Source organism: Gopherus evgoodei, chromosome 1, assembly GCF_007399415.2.
Source record: "Gopherus evgoodei ecotype Sinaloan lineage chromosome 1, rGopEvg1_v1.p, whole genome shotgun sequence".
NCBI classification, from domain to species: domain Eukaryota; kingdom Metazoa; phylum Chordata; order Testudines; family Testudinidae; genus Gopherus; species Gopherus evgoodei.
In genome coordinates this window covers 236257451-236276912 of record NC_044322.1, presented here as the reverse complement: position 1 = coordinate 236276912, position 19462 = coordinate 236257451, and the positions used below count along the sequence as shown (strand labels likewise).

Below are 19462 nucleotides of genomic sequence, written 5' to 3'. Positions count from 1 at the left end.
TCTTTCTATAAGTCTATAATATATAACTAAACTATTGTTGTATGTAAAGTAAATAAGGTTTTTAAAATGTTTTAAGAAGCTTCATTTAAAATTAAATTAAAATGCAGAGCCCCCCGGACCGGTGGCCAGGACCCGGGCAGTGTGAGTGCCACTGAAAATCAGCTTGCGTGCTGCCTTTGACACATGTACCATAGCTTGCCTACCCCTGCTCTAGACACTACTAAGGCCATGTCTACATCTAAAATTTTGCAGCGCTGGTTGTTACAACTGTATTAGTACAGCTGTATAGGGCCAGCGCTGCAGAGTGGCCACACTTACAGCAACCAGCGCTGCAAGTGGTGTTAGATGTGGCCACACTGCAGCGCTGTTGGGCGGCTTCAAGGGGGGTTCCGGGAACGCGAGAGCAAACCGGGAAAGGAGACCAGCTTCGCCGCGGTTTGCTCTCGCGTTCCCGGAGCCACCCAGCAAACCGCAGGGAAGGAGACCTGCTTGCTCGGGGTTCCGCGAACGAGAGAGCAAACCGGGAAAGGAGACCAGCTTCGCCGCGGTTTACTCTCGCGTTCCCGGAGCCACCCAGCAAACCGCAGGGAAGGAGACCTGCTTGCTCGGGGTTCCGCGAACGAGAGAGCAAACAGGGAAAGGAGACCAGCTTCGCTGCGGTTTGCTCTCGCGTTCCCGGAGCCACCCAACAAACCGCAGGGAAGGAGACCTGCTTGCTCGGGGTTCAGCGAACGAGAGAGCAAACAGGGAAAGGAGACCAGCTTCGCCGCGGTTTGCTCTCGCGTTCCCGGAGCCACCCAGCAAACCGCAGGGAAGGAGACCTGCTTGCTCGGGGTTCCGCGAACGAGAGAGCAAACCGGGAAAGGAGACCAGCTTCGCCGCGGTTTGCTCTCGCGTTCCCGGAGCCACCCAGCAAACCGCAGGGAAGGAGACCTGCTTGCTCGGGGTTCCGCGAACGAGAGAGCAAACCGGGAAAGGAGACCAGCTTGATTACCAGAGGCTTCCTCCTTCCACGGAGGTCAAGAAAAGCGCTGGTAAGTGTCTACATTGGATTACCAGCGCTGGATCACCAGCGCTGGATCCTCTACACCCGAGACAAAACGAGAGTACGGCCAGCGCTGCAAACAGGGAGTTGCAGCGCTGGTGGTGCCCTGCAGATGTGTACACCTTCAAAGTTGCAGCGCTGTAACTCCCTCACCAGCGCTGCAACTTTCTGATGTAGACAAGCCCTAAGAAAAGATATTTTAGCCTGGTGCTGGTGTTCTATTTTCTACTGCGGGAATCTCCCTTCCAGAGGCATATCAACAGTAACCATCACCAGAGTTCGAGTGTGGGGACCTGGTAGGGGCCAGTCCTATCATCAGTGACTAACAGGAGGTGCCGTTTCCAAAGATACCTGTTTGTACTGTGAACAACAACCTGAAAACCTGCAATAACAAGACAGCGAGCTCTTAAAATCCATAGTAGATATTGCTATGTAGCTTTAGTCATGGCAAGGGATAGGATCACCAGTGAACATCCCTTGGATCTGACAGCAGAGGTAACAATCATGATTTATTTACTTATAAATCCAATAAAAGCTCCAGGACCCTTTATCTTTGCTTTATGCTTGTCTAAGACTACAAGAAAGAGAGGGTCTCTTTAATGCATTGCTCTAGAAAGGCTCTGTATCTCATTTTGGTGTACAGATGACATAAGAAAACTGACTCATGCATACTCGGAGTTAAAAAGTGACTTTGTATTAAATGACTTGGTTTAAAATTACTCTTCTGAGCAGAGACATTGTTAACTACCAACGAGGGGGTTAACAGAGTGTTTTAATATGGACCTTGAATTCAGAAAAGCCAGTAGACACTCCAGTGAAGAAAAAAAATCAATCATACCTACCCTCATAGCTCGTAATTAAAATAAGATGAAGAATGTTACCCTTTAAGAAATAGAAAAGCCTGTAATTTTGACAGTAATCACACTACTAGTTCGAATCACTTTAAACTACAATCCTCCAACACTGCCTGGTATTCTTTTAGCAAGATTTTGCTCCATGTAAATCTGGAAAAACTCTATTGAGCTAAATGGAATTCAGCTCCACCTTTACTAGTGCCTCACCTCTGTTAACCAGTCAGTTTGTCTGATCCTTCAGTGGTCGCTTAAGACAAGTTTTTCCACACTCTAGATTTACACCCATGTAACAAAGTAGAATATGACCTTTTCTCTACACAAAGACAAATTCTGGTTTACATGCACCAGAAGCACCTGCTGCTGAATTAACTGCTGAACTCTCCATACAAATACAAGCATAAGTTCACAGCAGTATTGGGGCAGTCTGCTCCAAAAATGTATTCAAAGTCCTGGAGGACAGGTACACAATTCCTGATTCCAGCCATGGTTACTCCTCCAATGCTGAACAGGGTTATTGTGGCCTTTATGAAGTCAACGGGAATTTTTCCATTGAGTTCAGTGGATTTTAGAACATACCCCAAACAGCGGGTGAAATCCTGGCCCCATTTAAGTCATTAGCAAAACTTTCTTTGTCTTCGGTGGGGCCAGGATTTACCCAGAGTGGACAGCCTGGATGCTGAGACATCTTTGCTGTCCCAACAGTGACTTTAAACCAATCTGTAGAGATGTGTTTGAGATCCAATCCAATGTGTGTGTGACTCAGAGGATGCTTCTCCAAGTACTGCATGCCAATTACCTGACAGTGGTGAGATGGAATTTGCTCAGGGAGTTGGGAGAACAGGTCACAGTACATTAGATGTCTGGTTTTGGGCGTAGTTTGCATGATACCTAAGTACTCTCTTGAGCCAGCAACAGCCCGGTACACAGCCGCTGATACAGAACATTTATCATCTAATCTAGCAGGAGTAACTGGGGTAGAGCTGGGGTGGGGACAGAGGACTGTGCAAGGAGCTACCAGCTAGAGTATTGATGAACAATTATGTTTTTCTTGAAACATACATGAGGGAGTGGCTATGCCAAATCTCTCATGTTTGACAGAATTTGGCCCATAGAATTTAAAAACTTTTTACACTCCTCTAGCTCAAAGCCACCATGTTAAAAAGAATTGCAAGCCATTAATCTAGAATGTTGACTGTTCCCTTTGAAGGAGGTGGAGGCACGTAAAAAGAAACAAGTTACTTGACCCTCTTATTGCACATCCAACATTTAAAGACAAAATCTCATGAAGATGTTCAGTTCATGGATTCAAACTTAATGCTGCTTTCAAGGTCATCCAGACTGATAACACTGTAATGACTCAGAAGGAGCTGTTACTGTCTAATGGATCATTGACCTAGGAAGGAAAAATTCTCTCTGTGGGCCCTGACCCAATGCACCATGACTCAGAGGTCTATTGTGTCAAGAATCTGCATTTGAATAAATCTCAGGTTACATATTTACCCAATCTGATGAGTACTATGCATTTTTAAAACTTTATAATTATGTATTTACATGATCATTTGTAATGGCTGAGAAGCTTTGCAATGAATACATAACCTGCAACAGCTCTTTCAGAGCCATGGTGAACTGTTAAGTAAATAAGTGGAAAGGCAATATTTAAATCACCTATTATTAGAACCTTTTTTTTTTTAAAAACAACTACTGATCACTTCTTAAAACCTCTTATTTACAAAATGACCCCAACGTATAGACTAAATCCTGAGATCCTTACTCAAGCAAATTCACACTGAATCAGTGGAAAGAGGCTTTTGTGATGACCAAGTAAATCTAGTTTAAACACTGAAAAATGGTCTCAGGAGCTGGCCCATACTTACTGCTGCTATGCGATTAATTTGTCAATGGGACTTTAAGTGTAATTAGGTGGAATTCTTATACTCCTGGTCCATATCCTCAGGTGGTATAAACTGGCATAGCTCCATTGAAGACAATGGAACTATGCTGATTTACACAAGTTGATGATCCAGGCCTAGGTACTACTTCTTCCTTTTGAAAATACCACTTTAAATAATATAATGGAGGAACAGAAGACTCAGGAAATTGGTAATGACATATGAAGCTCTCAACCTCTTGGTAACTGCTTTGAATCAGATCAATGTCAGCAAACCTACAGTTGTTACTATCTGATAAATGTTTGGTGATTATGTGAAATTAGTTAGTGGATTCTGACTACTTCCTAGTACACAGCTGTCCACATCATACAAAAACTATCACAATTGGCAGCGAAGAGGCACCAAGGACTGAACTGGTTTAAAAAAAAAAAAAAAAGAGAGCTACATTCTCATCTTTAAAGGGAAAGAGGTCTCTTTTTATCACAATAGCAAACATATGATAGTGGAACCTGTAGGATTTATCTCAACCAGCATAATTAAGGTAAAACTCAAACTTGACCTCTCTACATTAGCATTTGACAACATGTTCGCCATAACAGGTTAGTTATCACATTGTAAACACCTACTTTTTTCTACTAATATAGACAGATTCCAAAAGAAGTTTTAGGCTGTCATAAACAGATAAGTAAGAGTTAATAGAACAGAAGTACTTCATATCTCTTTTGCCTGTAAAGGGTTAACAAGTTCAGTGAGCCTGGCTGTCACCTGATCAGAGGACCAATCAGGGGACAGGATACTTTCAAATCTTGAGGGAGGGAAGTTTGTGTGCGTGCTGTTCGTTTTTGGTCATTGTTCTCTCTGGGTTCTGAGAGCGACCAGAGGTGCAACCAGGTTTCTCTCCAATCTCTCCGATACAGTCTCTTATATGTCCAGACTAGTAAGTACTAGGTAGATAAAGCGAGTTAGGCTTATGTTTGTTTTCTTTATTTGCAAATATGTATTTGGCTGGAAGGAGTTCAAATTTGTATTTTGCTGAAAGGATTTTACTTTGTACTTGTATACTTAGGCTGGGAGGGTATTCCCAGTGTCTATAGCTGAAAGACCCTGTAACATATTCCATCTTAAATTTACAAGGATAATTTTCACTGTTTTTTCCTTCTTTAATTAAAAGCTTTTCTTGTTTAAGACCCTGATTGTTTTTTTATTCTGGTGAGACCCCAGGGGACCGGGTCTGGATCCACCAGGGAATTGGTGGGGAGAAGGGAGGGAAGGGGGAGAGAGAGGTTAATTTTCTCTCTGTGTTAGGATTGTCTCTCTCAGGGAGAGTTTGGGAGGGGGAGAGAGAAGGAGGGGGGAAGGTGAATTTTCCTCTCTATTTTAAGATTCAAGGAGTTTGAATCACAGTGATCTTCCAGGGTGACCCAGGGAGGGGAAGTCTGGGAGAGGCAACGGTGAGGGAAAGGGTTTACTTTCCTTGTGTTAAGATCCAGAGGGACTGGGTCTTGGGGGTCCCCGGGCAAGGTTTTGGGGAGACCAGAGTGTAGCAGGCACTGGAATTCCTGGTTGGCGGCAGCACTACAAGTACTAAGCTGGTAATTGAGCTTAGAGGAATTCATGCTAGTACCCCATCTTTTGGACGCTAAGGTTCAGAGTGGGGAATTATACCATGACATAGGCAAACCTTGCTCAACCAGTGCTCATGCTGTAACCTTGCTCAACCAGTGCTCATGGGTAAACTTTAGCCACTGGCACTTTCAATTTAATATCATTATATTAAATTATTATGTATGTTGTGGTAGCACCTAGAAGCCCCAGTCATGGACCAGGACCCCATTGTGCTAGGTGCTGTACAAACACAGAACAAAAAGATGGCTCCTGCCCCAAAGAGCTTCAATCCAATACCTTTCCCGAGGACTACATTAAAAAATAATAATTAAGAAAATGTAATGATAAAAAACTATGGCCAAAATTTTCAAACCTCGACACCTAAAGTCAGATGTCTAACTGCATGTTTGAATGCATACATAAAAGTGACTAATGGACTCAAGTTGCAGTGGGGGAGGTTTATGCTGGATATTGGGGAAAACTTTTTCATTAGGAGGGTGGTGAAGCACTGGAATGGGTTCCCTAAGGAGGTGGTGGAATCTCCTTCCTTAGAGGTTTTTAAGGTCAGTCTTGACAAAAGCTCTGGCTGGGATGATTTAATTGGGGATTGTCCTGCTGTGAGCAAGGGGTTGGACTAGATGACCTCCTGAGGTCTCTGCCAACCCTGATATTCTATGATTCTATGACTGGAGTTTTAGAGATGCCAAGGACTCAAGAGTTCCTATTAAAGCCCATGTAAGTACTCTAATTTAAACTCTCAAAGCCAAGGAAAGTCAGACTATCTAAGCTGAAAATAAAGGATGACATTCAAACTCTAGTCTTAAGTCATGTCTTAAGCTTTTCCTCCACACATAAGATGAGCATTAAGGCTGGAGTGTTGGCCTAGATTTCCAGCCTCGGCCCTGAATTCCCTCATTTTTGCTAATATTATTTCAACCCTCAACATCCCTGCACAGTAGTTTGATGACTTCACTCTTTTATTCATCATAGCTAATTCTCTGAATATGTGTGTTTGCGCATACGCATGGGGGAGAGACAGGATGAATCCTGAGTGCAGGGGGGATGTGGGGGGGTGGGGAAATCAGCTGAACACTGCACTCCTACACTGGGTTTGGCATACTAAAATCACAGGCTCTTCACAACCCTCAGTTATATTATTCATGCAGAATGCACTCAGCTTTCCATTGTTCCTGCACTCATTGTTTATAAATGAGTCTTTTGCTTCATCTGGGGATGGAAGTTCCTTTAAGTTTCCCCCCGTCAAAGTACTTCTGTAATGAGTTACCATGCTATTGCTCAGAGACTTAAAGAAGTTTCTGGATGTGCTTGTATTTCTAGAAACAAGAAAATGTTCTTGTCTTATTGAATTGAGAAGAAAAATTGAAGATGGTTGTTTTGTTTTGGTAAATCAGATATACATGTTTCTAATTGTTTCTTTAACGGACTGAATCTTGGAGAAACAATTAAATGCTTCATTGTCTTCTTCACTACTACAATATCTGCAGAGGGAGTTTCTTCACATATATGAAGTCTCCCGCTTTTATACATCCCCTAAATATTCCAGACACTGAAACAGAAAAAATATGACAGTGAGACAAGGGCTTCAAATGCTATACTTTCTATAAATGTTATCCTTCATGTACTAGAAAATGGTGGTCCTTTCTATTAAGGCCAATACAACTACCACAAGGCACATAACCCCTTTTGTCTAACAATATTGTGAATTTCATGATTTCGCTTGTTCAACAGTTCAGGCTGTCATCATTAATCCTGGCAGTTGTGCATGATCCTGATGTATTTCACATCGTAAGAGTTTTTCAATCCAATTTAAGTTAATAAACAGTGGACTGAATCACAAAAAGAGAAGAATAAGTTAATCACATAGCAACTTAAATCACTTTGGGATTCAGAGGACATCCCACTGTCTAGGGTCTAGTATAGCATTTTTAAAAAGGGATGGATCTCTGTCTTGCTCATCCATTGTATTGTTCATCTTTTTTTCAGGTAGAATGGACTATTTTTATGCTACTGACTTGGCTGGGATATCTCAAATGCTAAGGTGACAAGTGATAAACTATCCCCTGACCTATCAGAGAAAAAAATAGAGTCAAATGCATACATCAATTAGTCTGAAAAGAAAGTTCGGTATTTAATTTGAGATTCAAGGAACGTAAGGATTTGCAAGTGATTGGGAATGAATTTACAGTTAAACAAATGTGAAGGAAAGAAGAAAAAAAAACAATTCCATGGCTTTCATAAATGATTTATTATCCCCTTGCGACTAGCAATGGACTTTGTGAAATGGACTTGTTTAAAAGGATCTTTTGAATATTAGCTCTGACTTGTCTGTTATAACTGAGATTTTACAAAAGCTTCTCCAAGACCAATATTTTTAGTACTACTTGCCAAAATGCCTCTCTAGGTTCCCTGGGTTCTGTCTTAATCTGTTAGTTCCTTTTCGTTCCCGCTCCAAATAACCAGGCCAGAATCAGATCTCTGTTACACCACTGCAAATCCAAAGTCTCTCCTTTGAAGTCAACCAAGCTACTCTGGATTTACACCTGTCTGACTCTAGAGTTCAGATTCTGAGTTAATTGAACAGTGTTACTTTTATCAAATGCATTTTCCCTCCATCCACTTTAAAACAGAAACAAATCTTATACAGCCAGATTCTGCCACCCTTACTCACGTTGAGTAGTAACTCACTACTTGATTAGTCCCACTGAAATCAATGTAGCTACTACTCACAGAGTTGAATATTCAAGACAAATTGGTAGAATCTGGCCCATAATTAGCAAAATGGACTGTTATCTAAAAAGTAGTAAAGATAACAGATTACCCATAAAAGGGGACAGTAACAGACTGCTTTATATTGGCTTTACAATTCCAGTTATTTCTTGATGTATTTGGATTTTAAAATGGTAGGTTTCTGATAAGAAGAAGAAAAAATTATAAATGTTCCTGTTGCTGTAAGATTCCATTCAATTTTAGTACAGCGAAGAACAGATTAAAATAACTCCATTTAGGAGCTGAGAGTAAATAATCAACAAATCTAGAAACCGGTCAGTGCCATGTACATGAGTTAGCACACAGAAGAAAGCACAGTGTGGGAGGGAGGTGGATTGCAAGAAGCAAACTTGTGTTTATTTTAAACACTGTGTCCAATCAGAATAGTCATATCTGCATCTATTTCTAAGAGGAAGCAAAATCACTATGTATTTAACATAGTATAATGCCTTTTTCATCAATTAAGACAACAGAACAGATACAAATGAACCAATCAGGGATTTAGAGTGAGCTATCAGTGTTAGAAAGCTAGCCTGAACATTCCAGTTGAGTCACCACAGAGAAGTGGGGGGGAAGGGGGAGAGAAGGGGGAAATAAATTACTGTGTGCAACTCCATCTGCAAACTGCTTCTCCCGCACTGGTATGTAATAAAATGTGTTGCTAAGATACAAGCTGCTAAAGAAGTTCATTAAAGGACACTTTAAACAAAGCTGCCAGACTCTTTTCCCTTTAAAGACTGCTTATTTGGTTCTGTCCCTTGTATTTATAATTAGATCCTCTATATGAAGAGATTGTACTCCATCCAAGCCTACTCAGCAAAGAATGTTAACAAAATAACGTAAATCAGACTGACTTTGGTTATATATATTTTTGGCCTGCAGGGATGTTTACAGAAACATATTTAGGTTCCACTTTTACTGTTTAATGAGAAATAAACCTTTAAAAAGTAGCTTCTCCATTAGCTGGAAAGTGGAATTGTCAATTTCTATAATGGCATTTTACTTTCTCGTCACTCTGACCTAACTTTTAGAATGGATAAGAATACTTTAGGAAAAAGAGCCTGGGTCTTTGTTGTTAAGTTTGGAATCTGGGAGGCATCTGTCTCTTAACTTACCTTTCATGTGCAAAACAATATTATGCTACAGACACTGAAAAAGAGACCGAGATTATTTATGCCTTTCTGCTGGCAATTTGTCCAGTTTTTCATCTGTATTTTGGTTCCTAGACATATTAACAATTTACAAAACTTCCTTGATCTTAATGCATTAACAACACCAATAAGTCTATTTTGTGACATTTTCTTTCAGGCAAAGATACGTTATCAGGGAGGCCTTTTTCTGACCTTCTACAGAATTCTTCTCCTCTCTGTAGTGATGTCTTGATAATGGGGATTTTTGTTGTGGTAGGGGGAGGGGAGAGGGTGAAGAGGGAGCAAGATATTTTTTGTATTTGCTTACTGTGCTGAAAAATTATATTTTAAGAAATAATTCTAGCATTTATCTGTGGTGCATTTAACAGCATATGAAATGCTTAAATCATAGGGCAGAGTTAGTATTACTGATTATAGGAAATGCTACTTGTCACTTTGTAACCTGCATCTCATATTAAATTCTGTATCACAGTCACCAGTATGTATATATTTTTAATTACATTTTCAGGCTCATTTACATGCGCATATTGGCTTTCTGCCTGAATGATATAAAAAAGACCTTTGTACACGCGCACACACACACACACACACACACACACACACACACACACACACACACACACACACTTGAATCTGTACATCTGAGAGACAGGAATCTTGTCTCATCTTTTTCATACTTAAGAAAAGCTTCAATTCGTCAATAAATCTTTAGGCAATTCTAGCTGATTCAAGGAGCTTCAGAAAATGGAAAAATACAGAAAATGCAGGTTAATCTGTGTTGCATGTCAAGGGTTTCAATGTTCTCACTTGACTTATGTTAATCAAAATGCAATTTTTTTATTTTTTTTTTACTTTCGATAATCTTTAAAATCTGTTATCAATAGCTGAGTTAGCTCAAAAAGTCTCTTCCCTTCCTCCCCTTCTCCTTGGATGCAAGATAAGCTACCTCATAAAGAAAGGACAACATTATCAAGTGAAATAGGTCTGGAAAGAAAAACCTCCTATATACTATACAAATTTGATTTCTGTTTCACGCCCAGTGACATATTTCTGTTGATAAGATGTAAGTAATCAGACAAATTTTTAGGCAAACACTCTCTTCTTGCCACAGCCTGTACACCTAGTCTCCTAGGGCTAAATCCGAACTTTGAAAATGAGCACCATTTCTCAAAACACACAGATCAGCACTGAAGATCATTTCTACAGAATTCTTGGACAAAATGCTACACTAGAGTTACTTCTTGTGTTGATTTTACTGCAGCCACATTCAGGCCTAGTTCTGTGTTTTACTTTCCAGCAGCCAAGTGCATCCATTTCTATCCTACACTTGGGCCACACATTTACTATTCTGTGAGTTAAAAAAAAATGCTGATTAATATACAAAGAAAAAGGAAAAAAATATGAAACAGTCTGCATGTGCTGTGCAAAAAAAAAAAAAAGTGGTACGTATTTGATTTCAATAGATGCTTACTATTAGGAGTCAGAGGTTGTAGCTAGAACTAAGCCGCATCAGCAATTTCATATGACACTCTAGAAATTGCTACTACATAACAATAAGTAGCTGATTCAAAAAAAAATGAAAGCGCGCACTTAAGGAAGTACATTTTATCTTCAGAAGAGCATTTTCAAACAATAAGGTGGTACCACCTTAAGTAAAAAAGAAATCCTCAAATATGTTATATGTAAGGGAAATGTACATAGGATGATTTAACAAGGGGAGGTGAAAAGACAGACCAAACATGATTCTGTCAGGCTAAACTAACTGACTTTATTTTAATGGCAGAAAAACGCATTTGCCTTTCAATTAATCCAATTCTTTTTTTGTTCTTCTTTATTTTTATCTTAACTTGCAGCACTTTTTTTTATACTTTGCCAGCTTCAGTTGACTATGCATGTAGAAATTGCCCCCTTTTGACATCATGGTCACACATACACCATTTACCATGGCCTTGTCTGCCTGATTTGCAAACTTCTATCCTTTAACTCTATTGATTAGAAACTGCGTTGATGCCTTAGATTTATGTGGGGAGGAGGGGGGTAACTGTATCATTTTATAATCAGTGTATATTTTATCTCTACCATAAAGAGGAAAGCACAGAGGAAAAAGTTAAATTAACTCTGTATTAATGTGCCTTTATACGCCTTTATAGCTTTCATCTAAAAAATCAAATCTGGAATGAGATGAGATATGGCTTCCTTAACTTGAACAAAAAAAGTGTTTAGAATGATGCACTATCCCATTGGAAATGTGATTTCATATTACACTACAAAACCCATTTCCCTAGTCTCATACTTGAGAGAGACACTTAGGGCGATTTCTACTTTCTCACCGCAAGGAAAATTCCCATTGAAGTCAACAGACCAGATCCTCAGCTGGAGTAAACTGGCATAGCTCCATTGAGGCCACACTGATCTGGATGAGCTGAGGATCTGGACCACTAATGAAACTTCTGTGAAAAGAGTGAGAGGGGATTGTGGCCTATAAGCTCTGCATATATACATAACACTTTCTAACTCTGTGACACAGGATACCTACAAAATACATTTCACACATACAACAAAAGTTTCAGTAATATGTTTGCTATCAAAGCATCAAATATTTAAGAACAAATATCTGCTTGCTGCAGTACAATTAAATATTTTACAACATGTAACAGGTAGCAAGTACCTTTAGTGTAAGACTACATGTGAAATAAAAAGATATTGTTACTATAATTCCTTTTTCTGAATAGACAAAGGCATTAGAAGGGGAAAAAATTGCTAAATCACAGGGATAATCATCATAGCCAGCTCCTCTAATGAGGCATCATGGGATTACTGGCGTTATTATAAGAGTCATCTTATTGAAGAAATTCAGAGTTAATTGAAATCAATTGTACTGTTCTGACAGCAGGTGTTTTAAGTGGCTAAAATATCAAAGTGTACTCTTTAAAATGGTTAGAATGAATGTTACATTCACTTTCCAACTCTTAGCACTGCCAAGTGATGTACTGTACATGTACAGAATAGTGTACAGTAAAAGAAAAATGCTAGAATAATACCACATTTCACCTGCCAGTCAGACTGCCACCAAGCAAATTTTGATCAAAATTCCCTTCAGCGCTATGTTTACATTCAGGGTTGGCAATTTCAGTGGTTTTTATAAGGGCAAATCAAACGCAAAGCAGAAAGCCACAAGTATGTTTGTGCTGTGCTTCAAACTATGTGAAAATGATTTTTACAGCCTTTCCTCCCCTCCCCCAATATGGGCATCTAATCTCATGTAACTTTATTGAAAGCATAAAGAAGAATGCTAGGATTGCCTTTATATAAACTATATTCCCAAATTTCCTCTCCAAGGAGCTGATGGTAAATTTGTCATTTTTTACTCAGATAGCAAAGCAACCAATAAATTACTAGCTGATTGTAGCAAAACATAAGGAACTATAGCTTTCTAAATTACCAGCCCAGAGCTAATCTTCACTTAGATCCAATAACTTTACTTGATTTTCCATTTGTTCAGAAGTCCCAGTGAAGTCAATAGAAGCTCTGAGTACAGGACTGCAAAGTCAAGCCCACATTTAAATTACTTCTTGTGTCTGCATTTAAAGACTCAAAGCATAATTGGACAGTTCAAAATTCCACTTCAAGGTTCATCACCAATTTAGAGCCTGATCCAAAGCCATGATCCAATGGGAATACTGGGGCAGAGACTGTCTTTTTGTTCTGTTTTTAGCACCTAGCACAGTGGGCTCTTGGTCCATGACTAGGGCTCCTAGGTGCTACTTCAATACAAATAAATAAATAATGATCTCTATTGACTTCAATGAGCATTGGATATGGCCCTTAAATCCAAATGGATACTACTGCCACCAAAATAAATTTAGAGTTCTCTCTCTCTCTGAGTTTGTCTTTCTGTGGGCAGAATTTGACCTTGGTTCTACTTAATTTGGAAACCCCATTCTGGTCTTATCTCTGTTTTCATTGACACTTGCAACCTCTATTTTATTTCAACAATTTTGAAAGTACCCAACATATGAAATACTGAGCTTTAGCAAATGTCAATAATTTCCCCTTTAACATGCGTAAACAATGCTGCCATTTTCAGGCATAGCACAGCTTGGATTTCACTAAACCAAAAAACACCGCTCTGAAAGATAGACACAACATATGTAAAGCAGACATCTTGAACGAAAGAGTCTCCAACAAACTCCCCATGCTTAAGAAGTGCACAATAATTTTACAAAGTCTAACATATCCCATGAAGATATTTTGACAGGGGTCACCAATGGCAAAATACAGTCAATGGTTTAATTTCAGATATGCACTACAAAAAGACAAACCAGCAATAACCCCACCTTGGGACAGCCTCTTTGAGACTAATGTTGATTTTCTATGTAGATAGTAAATTATGGTAAAGAAATGAGGCAATGCACAAGTGAATGGCATATACATAATGTCTTTCACGAAGACATATTTTTATTGCTGTGCTCCAGGACAGACCGTTTGAATTCAGAGTTCATCACAGTTGAAAATATAGCTGTCTACACATCCTTACTGTTAATTTTCCAAGACCTGGTTTACCACCCAATGCTGATGACAGAAACAGTTTAACTTGTGGTTTGGGTTTTTGTTTTGTTTTTTAATCAGTTAAGTGTTATTATTAAAAAGTAACTTTAAAAAAAAACAACAACAAACCAGCATACTGACTTTGTGGCCAAACAGAACACACAAAAATATGTGCAGCAAAGTACCTCAAACGTGCTTTTAAAGAACAAACCTGGTTCTTATGATTACTCTTTTATTTACATATAAATGCTTATTGCTTGACAATTTAGATAAAAACGTTACTGCTGCTCTGCATGTGATGTGGATTCAAGGTGTAAAACCACTGGACCAACTAATGGAGTCTTCACACATCATATCTTGTTAAAGAAGAGGTAACCCACTCTCAAACGGTATTACAATTCATCAAAACTATAGTGCACACAATGTGTAGGTAGACTCACATAAGACAAGTCTAACTTTGCCTTTCTGAGCAAGAGGTAAATTTAAGTATTGATGTAAGTGACATTAAAAAAACAAAGAACATCTTTCGTATTTTCCCAACATTTTCAAATAATTTATTATAAATTACATTTAATTCCATATTCCTGTACATTGACAATGTAGGAGAAACACTGGATAATTGTACAGAAATTTAATTTGGTTGTAAATTGAAATCTAATTTCTTGCATAAATCTATGTTTAGCACATTTGAGCCCATGCCCAAATGCTTGTATCTGTCTGGATACTTCTGTGTGTTCTTATTTTTAATTTTTAAAAAAAGTAAAAGTTGCAATAAATTCCAATGGCTCAGAAGGGAAACTGATGACTGGGACAGTGAAAAATACTTCTCCCCATGGTTATATTTTTAAACAGTTGTAGTTAGTGTGATGATCTATTCATTTTACTATCTATTTCATCATCCACATGTGCATTTTAACTGAAATGTAATCTTAATATCTTCTGTATTTAGTGCATGCACAGTAAAGGCCAAAATTATCATGTTCTAAATCATAGAATAGAATATCAGGGTTGGAAAGGACCTCAGGATGTTATCTATTCCAAACCCCTGCTCAAAGCAGGGCCAATCCCCAGACAGTTTTTTACCCCAGTTCCCTAAATGGCTCCCTCAAGGATTGAACTCACAACTCTGGATTTAGCAGGCCAATACTCAAACCACTGAGCTATCCCTCCCCCCATTTTATAGCTTAAACAAATCTACAACTGATTTAAAAATAAATTAAAAACCCACTATTTTCAAAAGTATATATTAAAACAATCATTTCTGTCCCTCCAAACAACATAAGGTTTCTTTAAATGTATAACAGGAAGGAGGGGGCACTGTACTCATGCAAGCAAGAGGCTGAAATCAGTAATAGATCCACGATTGGTCGAACACCTACTATACTCATTTTAAAGGTACCTCTATCATACCCTATTGCACCTGATAATTCAGTGATGGACTTTTTCTAAGGAGAAATTGCTAATCATACCAAAACCTGCAAATTTACATTATATTTTTGTGACGTGTTCAAAGGCTGAGCCCTCCAAACTCATTTCATTTGTGACCTAAGAAAGATTTAAACCAGGCCTCCAGAGGTGGCAGTCTGGAGCAACAGCACGCTAAATCACCACCTAGCCCCTATTGCATATGATGTCAAAATAAGCAGAAGAAATATAATACTGTCCACTTTTGTAGAAAAATACTAGTTTCAATCACTAGGCCAATATTTACTGTTTTCTGATTTTTATTTTTAATTACTTTGCACTTTATGGAGATTTTTAGAAAATAGGGGGAGTAGTGGGAGTTAAAAAGATATCATGTAACCCTTGTTTACTAGTTAGTTTGAGATTCAAAGAAAATGTTGTGTAAGACTGATAACAATACTCGACACCCAGCTGCATCAGAACGTTCAAACTGTATTTTCAGATGTCTCTCTGCCTTATCTAAATTCCAGCATGTCACATAATAAATAGCTTCTCATTTACTATCATCATAAAAATTTAAACAGCCTTGAAATAGTTGCTACAATAGAGAAAAAAAGATCAAATGTATGTTCCAAATACCACTTAAAACCAGTAAAACTATTTCCATATTGAAGAAAGAACACATAAAGATGCATTGTTGCAGTAAAGGCTGTTACCTTGTTTTAAAAAAATCCTCTACTCAGTGTGGTAGTATTAGAGTCAACAACTTGCTGTTTTACACAGCATAAAAGGACTAACAGCCCTTAGCTATCATGTAGTGTCAGATTTGCTTTAAAAAATAAAGTATGAGATTTGATTCTATACAGTGATTAAACATCTTTGTGCTCTGCTGAGTAGAGTATTCTATCCCCTCCCCCCTCCAAAAATGGCATCAAAGCAATCAAAATGGTAATGTTCAGCATGAATGGGGTCCCATCCCCCACCTTCAAACTCTGCAGACTTTTCTCCATGTTAGGAAGAAACCAACACCCCTTCTTCACAAAATGGAAGCTTCCACTACCAAATTGAGAGTGCTGACAAATTCTGATTACAATAAACTGGGCGGAAAAGGGTTGCATATAATCACCATCATCTATGCATGCATTCTATGAGCACGTATTAAATATGCACGGATTACTTTACAACTTTAACCACAACTCCACGCACACACACACACACACACAAATAATTCCCCTCTTCCCCCCAGGAATATTACAAATGCCGAGGTTTCTTTCCTAGGGTGGAAGATTTTTTGTTTTGTGATGGGGTAAGAAAGAAAAAAAAGGCGCTGTTCCAAGTTTTGGTGCTGAAAGAGCTGCTGCATTCCGAAGGAATCGCGATCGATTCAGCTGGGGAAAGGAGAGGGGTGATGGAGTAGGATCTAGCTGCCAAAGGGGCTTTTGGAAACCTGCATGATCCTGCAGAGTGGGGAGGCGGGAGGGGGGTTGTGATGGAGGGGTGGAACGGTGAAAGTTCTTTGCTATGGGGACTCAATCCGGCAGATCATGGACTCGCTTTCCAGGCTGCTGCTGCTTGGTTTAAGCATTAGAAGTACTGAAAGTGGAAGGAACAGGGGGCAAGGAAGAGAGAGAGAGAGAGAGAGAGGTAGGTGGGGGGAGCCGGGGGGCGCCGGGGGAAAACATGGGGCTGCGGAGCGTTCAATGGCATCTGATCGTGGTGCTGAAACCTAACAATCACAGCTCCTCGCCATCAGCTGATCTAACCCAACAAACTCACAATAGAGAACTTTCTTTCATCCTGAAAGAGGATTAAAGGCTGAGGAGGTGTCAAACATTGCACTATACACAGGGGTCACTTGAAACAAAAATAAAAAATAAAAGTTTATTGGGGGGGGGGAGAGGAAGGTTTCTATTTTGTTTTGTTTCCTCTCAGATTTTCCTATAACTGGAACAGGTTATTTTTAAAAAAGTGAAAGTGCCTAAGTGAACTCAAATCCAAAGCTAATACGTCAGATCAGGCCAAGGGAAGAGAAAGACAAGTGCAAAAAAAGTGATCAATAAAAATCAGTTTTGCAATTGACACTAGAAATGGCTTCGACCTGGGCTCCAGTCTCCTTGTTCCCAACTCTTGCTCAGCACATTGCATGGAAGTGCACAAAGTAGCCCAAGACAGGAGATTTTTCCATATTCCTAAAACATGTCGACCAACTCAAAATGGACGCCTCATTTTTTTTATTATTTTTTTTTTACGTTTTAACCAGTGCTTATCTTTTTACTATTATTATAACCCCCACCCCAGGAAAGGGATCTAAGAAACGGATCGTGTTTTGAAAACATACATTTTCTCACTTTACACTTAGGAAAATGGATGTTTTATTCTCTGCTCACGTATTTTTCAGCTAACGTAGCCACTTTTAGGATGTTTAGAAAGTGCATTGGGGGAAAAAAACAGAACTGAATCGATCTATTCCTTACTTGTTTTTCATTAAGAGCTGCTATTCTTGATTGCCTTTCATGGATTTGTTTCTTAAGATCACCGTTCTGCAAAAATGGCAATAAAATGCATATTAAAGGCAAAGTGTAAAACTAACCCGTCATGAATAAACTTGAGATTAGACATTGTTCAAAGGCAAAACCGTTTCATCAACGCCGTACAAAAGCATGCACACACACATAAACACCCTCTTTAGTCAAAAAGCTCAGTGAAGACTACAAAATGAGATCTCTTACTGATAAAGTTTCTCATCCTGCTGTCCCGGCACAACTGCGCTTATTACAGCAGGAATAAAATACTGAAGAAGAGGAAAAAAGGATCTGCATTTACCTGTGGATCTTGCTTCATCTGTGCAACTAGTTTCTATAAAAAAAAAATCACCCCAAAAAAGGAGGAATTAGAAACTGTTTCAAGTTTAATGGATTTTTTAAAAAATGTGAGTGTGTGTGTCGGGAACGGGGGAGGGAGGGGGGTAAGGAACAAAGAGGCAAGTAAACACTGCGAGTCAGTTTCAAGCAAAGCTCATAAATATTCAAGTCTCGTCCTAATCTCTCCAACACACACAAGCACCAACCGCAATGTTAACTCCGATTCTCCACAACACACACACACACACACACAACTCGGCCGAACAGTCTCCCAAACTACTTTTGCAAAGTGTTCGATATTCCAAGGGGGATCCGGGGGGGGGGCTCTCGCCGGCTCCCCCAGGCTCAGCTCCAGCCTCCCCCCTCTTCACTCTCACTCCCAGCCCCCCTCCCCTGATCGATAGACCCTGCGACAAGCAGCAAACGCTCCTCGCTCAGCATGCGAGGCTGGCTCCCTGCGGGTCCCCCGCCCCCCCCCAGCTGCCCGCTCGCGCACCCCGGGGCCAGCCGCGCGGGCTCGCGGCGTTACCTGGTGACACTGGATTTCCACTTTTAACGCCTCTTGCAAGCTCTGTAGCTCCATCCCTGCAACTTGCCCGGCACTTTGCTGCCACTTTCGGAACCCGGCGAAGTTTCTTTTGTTTTTGTTCCGTTGGCTCTCGGGGAGGGGGGGTTGTTGGTTTTTTCTCCGCGGCCACAAACCAGCCCCCCCCTCAGACAAGCCCACCCCGAGCAGCGCAATTTAAAAAAAAAAACCACAACAACAATCGAAAGAAACAACTACTCAGGCTGCACAGCAAGTTCTTTGCCTCTTTGCTAGGGACACAGACTCATCACTCACTTTCCGCCAAACTAGGGGGGGGACTCCGCCCCAGCCCCCCCGCCAGCGCTGCGCCCGGGGCCCCAGGCGGCCCCCGCTCCGCCCAGGAGCCGAGTAACCGCCTCCCGCAGCCCGCCCGCCCTCCGGTGGGGACGAGGGGGACTTAAAACGGCAGGGACTATATTTTCTCAGAGTGCGCGCCTTGATTTCACTTTGCCTCGGGAAAAGTTGTGCCACGGCTGTCAATGCTAATTCGGAGGTGCCCGGATGGAGCAAGGGGAGGGGGCGGAGGGAGGGAAAGGGACTGAAAGCTCCTCGCCTGGCGCATGCGCCGCGTGGTGCCGCGGCGGGCGAGAGAACAACAAAGTAAGTGATGGGGAGAGAGGGGAGCGCGAGTTCCCGGGCGTGGGGCGGCCGGGCCGGGCTGGGCTCTGCCCCGCGTCCCGCTGCCTCTGGGTGTCAGGGCCGCGGGCTGCCCCGCTGCGGGGCAAGGCGAGT

The 19462-nt window shown here is 40.5% G+C and overlaps 1 protein-coding gene across 5 annotated transcripts in view; it reads right to left on the bottom strand.

The window, feature by feature from the left end:
• Nucleotides 1-19036, bottom strand: part of LOC115638199 (PHD finger protein 21B-like) — a 386151-nt gene extending 367115 nt beyond the window's left edge. Inside the window, exons 1-3 of one of the 5 annotated variants that reach the window (XR_003997404.1) lie at nucleotides 18674-19035; nucleotides 18107-18139; nucleotides 17758-17823 (exon numbers count right to left, since the gene is read on the bottom strand). Coding sequence is in view for 3 of the 5 variants with exons in the window: in XM_030539769.1 (XP_030395629.1) it covers nucleotides 17758-17823; nucleotides 18107-18139; nucleotides 18674-18727 (153 nt within the window). In the remaining 2 variants the exon portion in view is untranslated. Of the gene's footprint in view, nucleotides 1-17757; nucleotides 17824-18106; nucleotides 18140-18673 lie in introns of all 5 variants that reach the window. The other 4 variants (XR_003997406.1, XM_030539769.1, XM_030539796.1 and 1 more) reach the window with 4 other exon arrangements.
• Nucleotides 19037-19462: the final 426 nt, after the last annotated feature.